The sequence below is a fragment of the Mesoplodon mirus genome, assembly GCF_964341445.2.
Source record: "Mesoplodon mirus genome assembly, chromosome: 14".
NCBI lineage: Eukaryota > Metazoa > Chordata > Mammalia > Artiodactyla > Ziphiidae > Mesoplodon > Mesoplodon mirus.
The window spans coordinates 1,373,730-1,387,308 of record NC_138990.1 but is presented as its reverse complement, the minus strand read 5'-3'; the positions used below and the strand labels follow the sequence as shown (position 1 = coordinate 1,387,308).

Here is a 13,579-nt window from a genome sequence, read left to right as displayed (position 1 = left end):
GACCTGTGGTTTCCAAAAAATAATTGCAGATGGGGAGATAAACATTCTGGCTCTGACCCTGGTGCTGAAAGCCATGGAACAAGGGAGGGCAAAGCAGAGAAATTCTCAACACTACCATGGGCAAATGCCATGCAACAGTAGAAGAAAGGCTGGTTGTAGGAGCTCCTGGCTTTGGATGGCCCTAGCCCTCCTAAAAAGAGATGTGCCCAGCATGAGGCAGACCCTTCACTCAAAATTGCCCAGCATGAGGCAGGTTGCATAGTAGGTAAGGGCCCAGGCTCTGGAAGTGATAGACCTGAGTTTGATGAATGTCCTCTAGGCTGAGAGTAGTCAAATGTATAAAATATAGATTTCTAATCCTAAGGGTTAAGGATGGGATATGGAGTTGCTTGGCTTCAAATTCTGGCTTGACTATTAATTTTCTGTGCAGAAATGTTTAATTTCTCTGTCTCAGTTTTCTCATCTGTAAAACAGGGATAATATTATATTTATTCATTTTAAGACACATTTTTTCTCACTTACTAACAGCTCTATATATGTCTTGCAATCACCATCGACCAGACAGGTACTCTTAACCCTTACTTACTACTCTAATCTAAAAGAACTCTCTCAGTAAGAATAAAATAATATTTCTAAGTGATAAAAAAGCAATGTGTCACATTTAATTGGCATTGTTTTTCTTTCTCAGTGGTATATAAAATAATGGTGTATCTTATAATGGACAGCATCTTAGATTCAATGACATATGATAATAGTACCTGCACCATGTTGTTGTTATGAAGGTGAAAGGGGATGATGCAATGAAAGGAGTTAACATAGTGCTTGGGGAAAATAGATAAGAAGTGAGCAATTGGTACTGTTAGTCTCGGACAAAGTGCGTGGAATGGAGGTCTTGGGAAGAAAATTTTACACACAAAAGAAAGACAGTAAAATCAAGGTAAGTTGTTAAAGGCATCCCAGGCCCTAGATTGAAATGTGGGGGAGGGGTAGGGAGATTAAGAACCCAGTGGCTATCCCCAGGAAGAAAGGACCAACGTGTGTCCTCCCTTTTGGGGATGGAAGGAAGTCTGTACCCATTTTTCTCATTGAGCTCCCACCCCTAAAGGGGAAGACAAAATTTAGTCTGTTCCCTTTGGAGCTGTGGCTGACTATACTGATGGGTCCATTTGCAGGCCCTGCCACCCAGGTCCTAGGCCAAGTTTCAAAGGGGATGGAGACTAGAAACGGCTTTATCCCTACAATCTAGTGGGACCTGAATTAAGTAACACTGCCAGCCAGAACAATATCCAGGACCTTGCTGACATGCCTGGAACACTGGTTTGACCTCTTGGTTGCCACAATCGCCAGAACATACTTTGTGAACATGGTCTAGGGCCACTAGTTGTACTCCCTGGGGCTTGCCTCTGTAGCTGCTTTAGGTCCCCTCAGTTTGGTGTCTCCCTATTGAGAAGACCTCTATTTAATCATTTAATTTTGGTTCTTTTCCTCTCCTCACAGGCCCTATTGATATTGTCAAGGTACCAGCTTACCTGAAATTATAATGTCAATAATATCTGCTGCATCAAAAATGAAAACTTGAGAAAACATATGATTCATTGTGCTCTTATGTAGTGTAGCTGATGCCCTATTATTGAGGTGTTTAAGTCTTTACACTGAAACTAACTGGCCCTTGCTGTCTGGGCTTAATCAGGCTCAATTTTCTAACTGTGGTGGTTACTTTATAGAAATTCTTTTCTTACTCCTCATGCTTACATGGAGAGCCTCATCCAAGCCTCCTCCAATCCCTAAACCTCAGCTACTCTGTATTCTGATGACTTTCCAATCTAGAGTCCTAATCCTAGACTAGGATAATTATTATCTATATAATATGTCTTTTGGGGGGTGTGTACTTGGATTATCTCTGGCTCTGGAAATGTTGCTGAAACTCCGTGAAGGAAGAAGAAGGTGGACATGTTCTTGGTCTGTTCCACTGTTATGCAGCCAGGCTTTGAAGAAAATCTCCATGCTGACAATATCATTGTCTATAGTCTGAAGGTCAATATCAGTTCCCAGGATAGAAGTCTCTGCAGAAGAAAGGGAAACAGTGGTTAAAGTGTTTAATTCTTTAATTACAAATTTTGAAAAATATAAAATATTAAATGCACCCATTTTTGGATCCATCAATTCCACCTCTAGATATCTAGCCTAGAGACGTTCTTGGACAGTACACAAAGAAACATATGCAAAGATGTTCAGTACAGCACTGTTGCGATAACAAATAATCAAAAACCCAAACAGGAAGCAATTCAAATGCCCATCAATAGGAGAATGTTTAAATAAATTATGGCACAGACTGTGGAGTATTATACAGCTGTTAACAAAGTAAAGCTAAATGTACTGACATGGAAAGCTAGGAGGTAGTAAGTAAATAAAGAAAGTTCTAGAACAGATGTATGGTATGGACCCATTTATATAAAAATAAAACTATTAGCCTAAATGCATACATATCTATGGAAATGCCTCTTACAAAGTTCTGGAAGGCTATTATCAAACTGTTAATAGTGGACAGGAAATGGGGCAGAGTTCTGAGATACATTCACTTTTTATTATTCATACTTCTATACTGTTTGTATTTTATTGTATTCATGTATTTCTTGTATTGAATATTTTTAAAAACTCTAGAATACAAGAACAGCCAAAAATAATATAGCAATGCAAGTTAAATACTTAGTTAACAAGGGGGACTTCAGTTTTATGTTGTTGTTTCACAGTGAAAATGTATTCAGTTATTATCTCTGTTATAAAAAAATAAATTTAAGAAAGACCAAAAGAAAAAAAGATGAATTCCTGAGTTCCACCTTCTGACACAGATTATACAAGTTTGCCATTGACATACTATATCTCACAAGTGTGATTAGCAGCCAAGAAGACAGGGATGGTCTGGTGGAGTGATTTGACTCCAAATCTGAATGAATGAGACTAGGTAGGTGGGGTAATGAGGCTTTGATGGTCTACTTCCTTCTTTAGGCAACACTAGCTCAGGAATTGGGATCTAGGTCTGGAGGTAAAGTTTGTCAGTAAAAACCAAGTATAAAGTGATGGAGAAAGCACTGAGAGGAAATGAGACGAGCTGGAAAGAAACTGAAGAGGAACCTGACTTTTTTTTACCTCACCATGAGGGACTCTCTGAAATACTTTTACAAAGGGCCTAAGAAAAGCCAGTTGCTCCAATGAATTAACTTCTATGTATGATTCATGGACCCCAAGGAGAAAGCTGGTTTATTTCTAGAACGACATTCCTGAGGACAAGGCTGCAGAGGTGGCAGACTCTCCACAGGAAACAAAGGGCTTCAGTCCAACATATTGGTACCCAAGCAGGGAAAGTGTGGTGAGACTTAAGTGACTTCATATTATATTTATCGACTTATTCTGTGGCTGAAAAGGGGCACCAAATGCATTTCTCTTTGACCAGTATAATTAAAACTGTACCATCGGCTGCTCTCGCCCTCTGTGACGGACCACATTCTGCCTATGGAATGTGTATCTCTCTAAATAAACTCGCTTTCACTTAAAAAAAAAAACAACCTCTACCATCTTCTGTGGATAGTTATGAGGGTTCATTAGCTTACTAGCTATTTCATTCATTGCATCAAGCAATAATATTAATTATGTACTACCTAGAAGATGAAATAATATACAAAGGTATATGATGTTCTTTGCCTTAAGGAGTTTATAAAGCAACATTATTCTTGACCATTTCTCCTTAAAATCTCATCTGCTCTACTATGTTTTCAGGTACTACAGTGATAAATATGAAGTCATTGTCAAAGAAACGTTCCTCATGAGCGAAGAGAAACGTTCTTTTTAATAATATGAAACTTACTGTGTCATAGGCAAAACAAGAAGTAATTTTTCTGAGCCTGGACTTCAACTTGGGTAAGAAGTATGGACATGACTGAACAGCTTCTCTTCAGAGAGGCAAAATGGTTATTAAAGCATAAGGAGGCAGGGCTTCCCTGGTGGCGCAGTGGTTGAGAGTCCGCCTGCCGATGCAGGGGACGCGGGTTCGTGCCCCGGTCCGGAAAGATCCCACATGCAGCGGAGCAGCTGGGCCCGTGAGCCATGGCCGCTGAGCCTGTGAGTCCGGAGCCTGTGCATCCGGAGCCTGTGCTCCGCAACGGGAGAGGCCACAACAGTGAGAGGCCCAAAAAAAAAAAGCATAAGGAGGCAGATATAGAACTAAATAAATGAAATTGAACAAAGGATCTCAAAAAGTAGAGAGGATAATATTGCTTCAAGTTCAAACAACAGAATTTTGGATAAGACAAATAAGTGTTTTTTTTCTCCCCAGGGAAAGTGGTGAAGATTAGAAATTCCTACCATGGGCAGTACATGGGGACAACAGCAAAGCTGAGACTCTGGGAATAAGAACAATAGATGTTTCCTCAAATAATTAAACAATAAAATCAACACAGAGTGATGAGGTCTATGAAAAACAGTCACCTTACAAAAGGAGAATGGGGATTTCCCTGGTAGCACAGTGGTTAAGAATCCGCCTGCCAATGCTGGGAACATGGGTTTGAGCCCTGGTCTGGGAAGATCCCACATGCTGTGGAGCAACTGGGCCTGTGAGCCACAACTACTGAAGCCCACGTGCCTAAAGCCCACGTACTGCAAGGAGGAGTAGTCCCAGCTTGCCACAACTGGAGAGAAAGCCTGAGCACAGCAATGAAGACCCAACGCAGCCAAAAATAAATTAAATAAATTAAAAAAAACATATAAAGAATAAATAAATTAAAAAAAAGGAGAATGGCTTACAGACCAGAGCAAGATTTGGCTAGAGCCTATGGATGGTACTGGCTTAACCAAAGAATGAATGTGTCCATTAGAAGGGGAGAGGGTTGGCCAGAAATGGAGCACAGAGGAAGGGAGCAACAGCAGCAGATGCTGGTAGCCATCATCCAAGCATGGCTCAGAGGAGACCGCGTGCTGGCTCTGTGAGGAATCCCGATGACAGGATGTGTTTGTCAAGTTTCTGCTCTTCTTGGTGATTATAGTGGTTATGGTTCTTCCTCTAAAATATTCTGGCTAATACTTTAGTCTTGAGCTTGATAAGATGACTCTGTCTCTGAGAGGATGTTGATAAAATCAACTTTCTGATTCTGTAAAGCTGAAGAACCAGGCCTGAAACATGTTGCCTCTGTGAAGGAAAATGCCAGTCTTCCCTGCAGACACTCCATCAATGTTGCTAAAGTTCGTTCCAACTTCTTTTTTCTCTTCCAGTTTTACTGAGATATAATCAACATATAGCACTGTGTAAGATTAAAGTGTACAGTATAATGACTTGGCTTATGCACATCATGAAATGATTAGCACAATAAGTTTAGTGAACATCTATCATCTCATAGATATAAAATTAAAGAAATACAAAAAATTTTTTTCTTGTAATGAGAACTCTTAGGATTTACTCTATAACAGCTTCCATATATAATGTACAGCAGTGTTAATTATATTTATTATGTTGTACCTTACATCCCTAGTACTTATTTATCTTATAATTGGAATTTTGTACCTTTTGACCACCTTAATTCAATTCACCCTCCCCCACCCCCTGCCTCTGGTAACCACAAACCTGATCTCTTTTTCTATGAGTTTGTTGGTTTTTGAAGTGAAATTGACTCACAACCCTATGTCAGGTACTGCTACACAACATAGTGATTTGATATTTCTATACATCCCCAAATGAACATCATGGTAAGTCTAGTCACCATCTGTCATCATACAAAGATATTACGTAATTATTGACTATATTCCCCACACTGTACATCTCATACCTGTGACTCATTTATTTTGTAATTGAAAGTCTGTACCTCTTACCCTCCCTCAGCTATGGCTCTGCTCTCCCTACTCTCCTCCCCTCTAGCAACCACCTGTTTGTTCTCTGTATCTATGACTCTGTTTCGGTTTAGTTATGTTTGTTCATTTGTTTTGTTTTTCAGATTCCACATATAAGCGAAATCTGACAGTATTTGTCTTTCTCTGTCTGACTTATTTCACTTAGAATAAACACCCTCTAGGTTCATCCATGTTGCTGCAAATGGCAAGATATCATTCTTTTCTTTCCTATGGCTGAATACTATTCCATTGTGTATATGTACCACATCTTCTTCATCCATTCATCTATGGACGGGCACTTAGGTTGCTTCCATATGTAGGCTACTGTAAATAGTGCTACAATGAACATAGGGGTGCATGTGTCTTTTCAAATTAGTGTGTTTTCTTTGAATAAGCACTCAGGAGTGGAACTGATAGATCATATGGTAGTTCTATTTTTAATTTTTTGAGGAAACTCCATACTGTTTTCCATAGTAGCTGCACCAATTTACATTCCCACTAACAGTGCATGAGGGTTCCCTTTTTGCCACATCCTTGTCAATATTTATTATTTGCTGTCTTTTTGGTAATAGCCTTCTGACAGGTGTGAAGTGATTGTGATGTTGATTTGCATTTCCCTGATGATTAGTGATGTTGAGCAGCTTTTCATGTGCCTGTTGACCTTCTGTCTGTCTTCTTTGGAAAAATGTCTATCTAGGTTCCTTACCCATTTTTAAATTGGGTTGTTCATTTTTAAAAAAATTTTATTTATTTATTTATTTTTGGCTGTGTTGGGTCTTCAGTGCTGTGCACGGGCTTTCTCTAGTTGTGGCGAGCGGGGGCTACTCTTCGTTGCGGTGCATGGGCTTCTCACCTAGGTGGCTTCTCTTGTTGCGGAGCATGGGCTCTAGGTGCATGGGCTTCAGTAGTTGTGGCTGGCAGGCTCTGGAGTGCAGGCTCAGTTTTGGTGCACGTGGTTAGTTGCTCTATGGCACGTGGGATCTTCCCGGACCAGGGCTCGAGCCCGTGTCACCTGCATTGGCAGACGGATTCTTAACCACTGCGCCACCAGGGAAGCCCCGGGTTGTTCGTTTTTTGATGTTGAGTTGTATAGGTTCATTGTATATTTTGGATATTAACCCTTTTTCAGATATATCGTTTGCAAATATCTTCTCCCATTCAGTGGGCTGGCTTTTCATTTTGTCGATAGTTCCCTTCACTGTGCAAAAGCTTTTCAGTTTGTCGTAGTCCCGTTTGGTTATTTTTGCTTTGTTTCCCTTGCCTGAGGAAACATATTCAAAAAAAATATTGCTAAGATTGATGCCAAAGAGCTTACTGCCTATATTTTCTTCTGGAAGTTTTACGGTCTCAGGTTTTACATTTAAGCCTTTAATCCATTTTGAGTTTATTTTTGTATATGGTATGAGAGTTCTTTCCAACTTCTTAACCTACAGGTTCTTGGAAGAACCACAGAGCAGAGCTTCTTCCTTTGAAAAAGTTCTCAGGTAATCGCCATAGAGGTGCTATGCTTCAGATTTGAGGGGACCTTCTCAGAAAGTCACATTATCCAAGCTAAAGACTGTGTAAACCAGAACACTTTGGAGAGAGAACTTCTTTTCCGTATTCTCTGTCACTGGTCCAGGCAGTCATTTCCTTGTGCCTGGATTATGGCAGTAGCCTCTTAGCTGTCCCATCAAACTCCATTCTTTCTCCTCTGGTACTTCTTACTACCAGTTAATTTTTCTAAGACATAGTTTCGTCAGACCCTTCCTTTCCTAAAGAGCACATACTGCCTTCCTGCTGTCATCTTCATTCCCTCCACTCATTCTGTACCACTTGTTACTACTCATTATTCCTCAAATACCCCCATTCTTCCCTTACTCTGTATGGCTCATATCAATACATTTCTCCTCTTCTCTACCTGTTGAGAACCTATCAACACCCCCACCCCTCCATCCCGCAGCTCAGCAGCTTGCAAAGAGCTGAAGATTAGCAAATGCCTGTTGAGTTAAACAACTGCTCCCTCCTCCTCAGCTCTCATTACTTTTTCCTGTAACTCTTCTGCTTCAACTGAGCTAGTCTCCCTGCCATGTGACTTCCTTCCTTAGTGCTTTTGTTACTCTTGTCAATCCATGGCCCGCAGCTCCCCCAGGTTCCAGCTCAGAATTGACTTTGTCCAAGAAGTTATGCTTAATTATATCCTCCCTATTGGTTTTAATCAGTACCTCCTGGGTATCTGTGGACTCCATACGGCCAATACTAATTATACTTGTTACTTTGTTTCTCCTGAACCTTCTCCTGAAGGTTTCCTTAACTTTTTTTGAGTTTATGAAAGGTGGTGGAATGTAGTGGAAAGACCAGGGTTTGAATTGTGGCTTGAAAGTTGTTAGCTATGTGACTTTGGGCAAAGTTAGGATAGCACAACTTATTTCGTAGTTATAGGAGGCGTAAGAAGTGAGATGATTACCTGCATGAATGGCATGCAGTAGGTCTAACAAATGGCATTTTCTTCCTTTTCTCTCATCAACAAAATGATTTGCTCTTACAGGAAAAGAATGTGCTTTCCTTTTTTAAAATTCTTTTTTTTCCAATCACTTATCTCGGTGACTTTCTCCCTGCCACCAACATCCATAAGAACATCAACCCCCGGTCCTGTGTTCCTCACAAATATAACTAAATGTACTAAACCTGGGGAATGGGAAGGAGACTTCTCAGATGTTGAAGAACAGCTTCCATATTGACTGGCTAGCAGGGACTGGTCACACTGCTATGACCTAGAAAGGTCACTGGAGTGAAGGTGGCGGCTCTCAGTGTCTGGGTGTCCCTGACAAGAGAGGAAGGCCGAGTCTGTTGCAGTCTAGCTGCAGCCGGCATTCACATTCAGCTTTTGGACTTACCCTGCCTCCCTGTGGCCATAAGCAGTGACATCCTTCACTGAGCTAAGCTTTTCTGGAAGAGGCACAATAATGGGAAAGTCTAAGAAAGCCTAAAGGTAGTAGGGTGATGCCTGCAGCAATCCTTCTCAGAAGTCAACCCTAAAATAGTGTTACAACATTGAAATGTGTTTAAAATAGGAGAATTTAACACTTTAACACATACTTACATATATAGTGGCTATATTTCTCTCTTGACATAGAATGTCTAAAGTAGAAGCCCAGGAAAATGATGCTCCTGGCCAGTCCTGCACATCCTCCCCAGTCCCCCAAAGGCCTTGACCTATAGGCCAAACCTATTTCTTTCTAAATGACCATCACGTCACCCGTCCTTGAGTGTTATGGATGGGCTTCAGGGGTTCTGGGAACCCCTGAAATTATATACAATTTTGTCTATATGTGTATAGGTGTATTTTGGAGGGGTGGAGGAGGGGGATAGGACCTTAGCTTTTATCAGATTCTCAGAAGAGCTCTGTGACCCCCAAAATGTGAAGAACCACTACAGAAACTATATAATCATGGTACCTTAGCCTTCCTGGGTCAGTTTACAATCAGTGCTGTCTACTCTGTGAATACAGGAGTGGCTTCAGGATGTTAACAACTAGGATAAGTAATCAGAGCAAACAAAGTTTGCTCAGGAACAACTGTGCAGAGTCATTCAACCACTGTCTTAAAATCAATAACTGCAAGGGGATAGTCTCTGACAGCTCAAAATGTTAGGGGCAGTCTAGCTTGTCTTTCTGAGCTCATATGCCTCATTTGTGGTGGTAATGATTGGACCCTGGGAAAAAGGAGAAGCCCTTTGAAAGGAGGTGGCAGGGGTAGTGGGGGTTAAGGCAGCGTGTCCTCTGCAGAGAAGTGAGCACAGGACTGACCAAGTGGTGATCATCTTCCTAGGGCCCCAGTCTATAAGAGGGGTTAAAACATTAGTAGAAGTGTAATGAGATAGAGAAAATTTATTTCCCAGAACTATACTCTCCCAGGGAGAGTACTGTGGCCATTCATTCATTCATTCACTTATTCATTCATTTAATTTGTCATTCAAATAATTATTTATTTAGTGCCTTCTCTGAGCTAGGCGCTGCTTGGTGTCAACAAAGAAAAAGACAAATTCTCTGCTTTCATGGTTTACCATTCTAGTGGGAGAACAGAAAATAAATAAAACAGAAAACAATTACAGATAATAATAGGTAACTATGAAGAAAAATAAATCAGGATAAGTGTGTGTGTGTGTGTGTGTGTGTGTGTGTGTGAACCTTTATCTTGGCTGGCCAGGGAAGAAGTATGCTCTAAGAAGGTAATAGTTGAGCAGAGACTTGAACCAAGTGAAGGACTGAATCATGAAAATATCTGTGGAAAGATTGTTCCTTATAAAGGAATCAGCAAGGTCAAAGGTCTTGAAGTGAGAATGAGCTTGGTATATTGGAGGAATAGCAAGAAGGCTAAAGCAGAAGGGAGGAAGTGAGGACTGGCACAAACTGCTGGGGTGAAGGGTGAGACCCCCACAAAGGAACACACTCGTGTAACAACAGGTAGTCACTACACCTATTTCTAAGAAGGGTGGGCTCCATTACTGCAAGGCTTTGGCTCTGCTGAGGGAAGTGTGCAAGACTGGGCAGAACGGAACCAGCACTCCTTTCCTTTCTCTTCCTCTTTGTAGCCTTTGGCTCCTAAACAATTGTTGAATTAGTATTTTAAAAATATTTGTTTGAAGGTGTGCCGAACTATTAGCTTGTGTGGGATGCCCACATCTCAGCCCAGGCCTCCCACACATGCTTTCTTGTTCTGTGGTGGTAGTGGGCAGTGGTGGAAAGACGGGAGAGGAATCTGGGAGTCCCAAGAGCAGAACACAAGCAGAGATCCCTCAGCTTGTAGTGGACATGCCTCTTTTCCAGCCCTAGTCAGCTACCCAGAGAGTTTTATGATGGAGGGTCAAGCTGGTGCAGCCTAAGGTGGGCTAAAAAAAAAAAAGTCTTGACTGTTAACTAAAGAATGAAATACTAATGATTCACAATGGATGATTTACATTATTAGAGACAAAATAGGGACCTGTGGGCACCTCTAGCTCTGAGACATGTCCTAACCTAATTCCAAATATTTCAGCCCTTAGTAAGAAGATGAATCAGGAAAGAAAATGTTTCCAGAGCAATTACTTTGGCTGGGAAAGTAATCTTCTCAGAATTGCTTTTTCTCAGGCCTGTGTGTTTCTAAGGGTGAAGAAGCCTGTGATTGGTGGTAGGGACTTCTCTAAGGGAGAAGCTGCACTGCATCCCCACACATCTGGAGCCGTGGGAGCAACACCCTGTGACAAGGAGTCGACAATATTCCCTGCCATCCAATCTTGCTTTTTTTTGGCCGAGCTGCATGGCTTCTTAGTGCCTGACCAGTGATTCAACCCAGGCCCCCTGCAGTGGAAGTGCAGAGTCCTAACCACTGGACCACCAGGGAATTCCCATCCAATCCTGCTTTGAGATGCCTGACTTGCCCTGCCCTGGCTAGCGCAAATAGAAAGGAGATCCTGCAGGTGCAGTAAAGAGGGTCCTGGTTATGGAAGGGTGTCTCTATGCCCGTGGATACCAGATGTAGCACCTTATCCACCTCTGCACCCTCAGCACTAGCACAGTGTCTGGAATACAACAGGAGCTCAGTAAATGCTGCACTGCACAGAAGAAACTAATCTTAGCCATTCTGCTCCTAACTTGCTCTGTGACCTTAGACCAGTCACTTCATCTCTCTAAGTTCAATTTCTTCACCTGTAAAGTGGGAATGATAATAATACCTAGGCTTAGTGTTCATTTGAGTAGGAAATGATGACACCTGAAAGCACTTTGTAGACTTTAAAGCATCATGCAACTATAATGGATGAAAGATTAGAAAGCTCCCTCCCAGCTGTCTACACACGAACGTTTTAGTTACTAAATGCCAGTGCCATTTCTTTCTTTCTTCTTTTTTTGGTGACATTTTTCTCTTAAATAAAGTATATGATTCAAGGTGTAAGAAAAAATATTTTATCTATGGGTCTCAATTAGCTCTATTTTCATTTTACTGAGGAAAAAATGCAACCCACCTTCAAAAGGGTTTGATCACTACTGATTGAGATTTACCAAAATCTAAAGCATAGTTTGACCTGGGAAACACTAGACATAGAAGGTATTTTAAAAGCCTTCTTTTCCTGCACAAACTAATTTACATATTCTATAAACAAAAAGCATTTAATGTAGATTGCAATGCAAATTAGAAAAGTGGACTGGGAAGAAGTGTTTTGATAGGCACTGAGGTGAGGAAGGAGAGTAGGGAAATGGTTATTTAGGAAAAGGAGGAAGTGGGGCTAGGAAGGCATTAAATCTGTTGGTGAGGCCCTGAGAACTAGACCAAGGAATTTTGCCTCTTTAATGCCCAAGCGAGCTGAGAGATCTACTCTGAGGTGAAAACAAAAGTAGGAGGAACCAAGAAAGAATATAAGACTTACTGGGGAGTTAGGCAGAGTAAGGAAATATTAAAAAAAAAAAAAAAGGCACAGAAACTGAAGAAAGCCCTAAAATATATCCTAAACAACAAAAGTAAAAATCTAGAAAGACTGTATAATAGCTTTGTAATCCTGTATATATGTTTGCATTTTTATATTGTTAGAGGTATATCTTCAGGGTATTGGATTCTTAGAAGTGGGAATGGTGAGTCAAAAGTAAATGCCTAAGTAGTTTTGTTAGATACTGCCAAATTCACCTCCAAATGTGTTGTACCACTGTGCGTTCTACCGGCAATGAATGGAAATGTAGCCTCACCAACAGAATGTGTTGTCATACTTTTTAACTTTTGTTGATCTAAAGGTGGGAGATGGTGTGTTGCTGTAGTCTTAGTTTTCATTTTTCTAATTATGAGTGAAGTTGAGCATATTTTTATATGTTTAAGGACCATTTAAAAATATTTTTTGAATTATCTGTTTATGTCTTTTGTCCATTTTTCTATAGGGTTTTTGGTCTTTTTTTCCCCCTTGATTTAAAAAAAATAGATCTTTATTGGAGTATAACTGCTTCACAATACTGTGTTAGTTTCTGTTGTACACCAAAGTGAATGAGCCATATGCATACATATGTCCCAATATCCTCTCCCTCTTGAGCCTCCCTCCCATCCTCCCTATCCCACCCCTCTAGGTCATTGCAAAGCACGGAGCTGATCTCCCTGTGCTATGCTGCTGCTTCCCACTAGTTAACTATTTTACATTCGGTAGTGTATATATGTCGATGCTACTCTCACTTCGCCCCAGCTTCCCCCTCCCACCCCGTGTCCTCAAGTCCATTCTCTATGCCTATGTCTTTATTCCTGCCCTGGAACTAGGTTCATCAGTACCATTTTTTTTTTTTTTTTTTAGATTCCATATATATATACGTTAGCAGGAGGGTTCCCTTTTCACCACACTCTTTCCAGCATTTACTGTTTCTAGATTTTTTGATAATGGCCATCCTGACCAGTGTGAGATGATACCTCATTGTAGTTTTGATTTGCATTTCTCTAATAACTAGTAATGTTGAGCATATTTTCATGTGCCTATTAGCTATCTGTATGTCTTTCTTGGTGAAATGTCTATTTAGGTCTTCCACCCAATTTTTTTTTTTTTGTGGTATGCGGGCCTCTCACTGTTGTGGCCTCTCCCATTGCGGAGCACAGGCTCTGGATGCACAGGCTCAGCGGCCATGGCTCACAGGCCCAGTTGCTCTGCGGCATGTGGGATCTTCCCGGACCGGGGCACGAACCCGTGTCCCCTGCATCAGCAGGCGAACTCTCAACCACTGAGC

At 41.1% G+C, this 13,579-nt stretch overlaps 1 protein-coding gene across 7 annotated transcripts in view; it reads right to left on the bottom strand.

Annotated features, from left to right (window-relative positions):
* Positions 1–13,579, bottom strand: part of M1AP (meiosis 1 associated protein) — a 95,976-nt gene that overhangs the window by 22,970 nt on the left and 59,427 nt on the right. For all 7 annotated transcript variants that reach the window (XM_082643054.1, XM_082643057.1, XM_082643053.1 and 4 more), the window contains exon 5: positions 1,890–2,063. In XM_082643054.1, the coding sequence (XP_082499180.1) occupies positions 1,890–2,063 (174 nt within the window). The remainder of the gene's footprint in view (positions 1–1,889; positions 2,064–13,579) is intronic.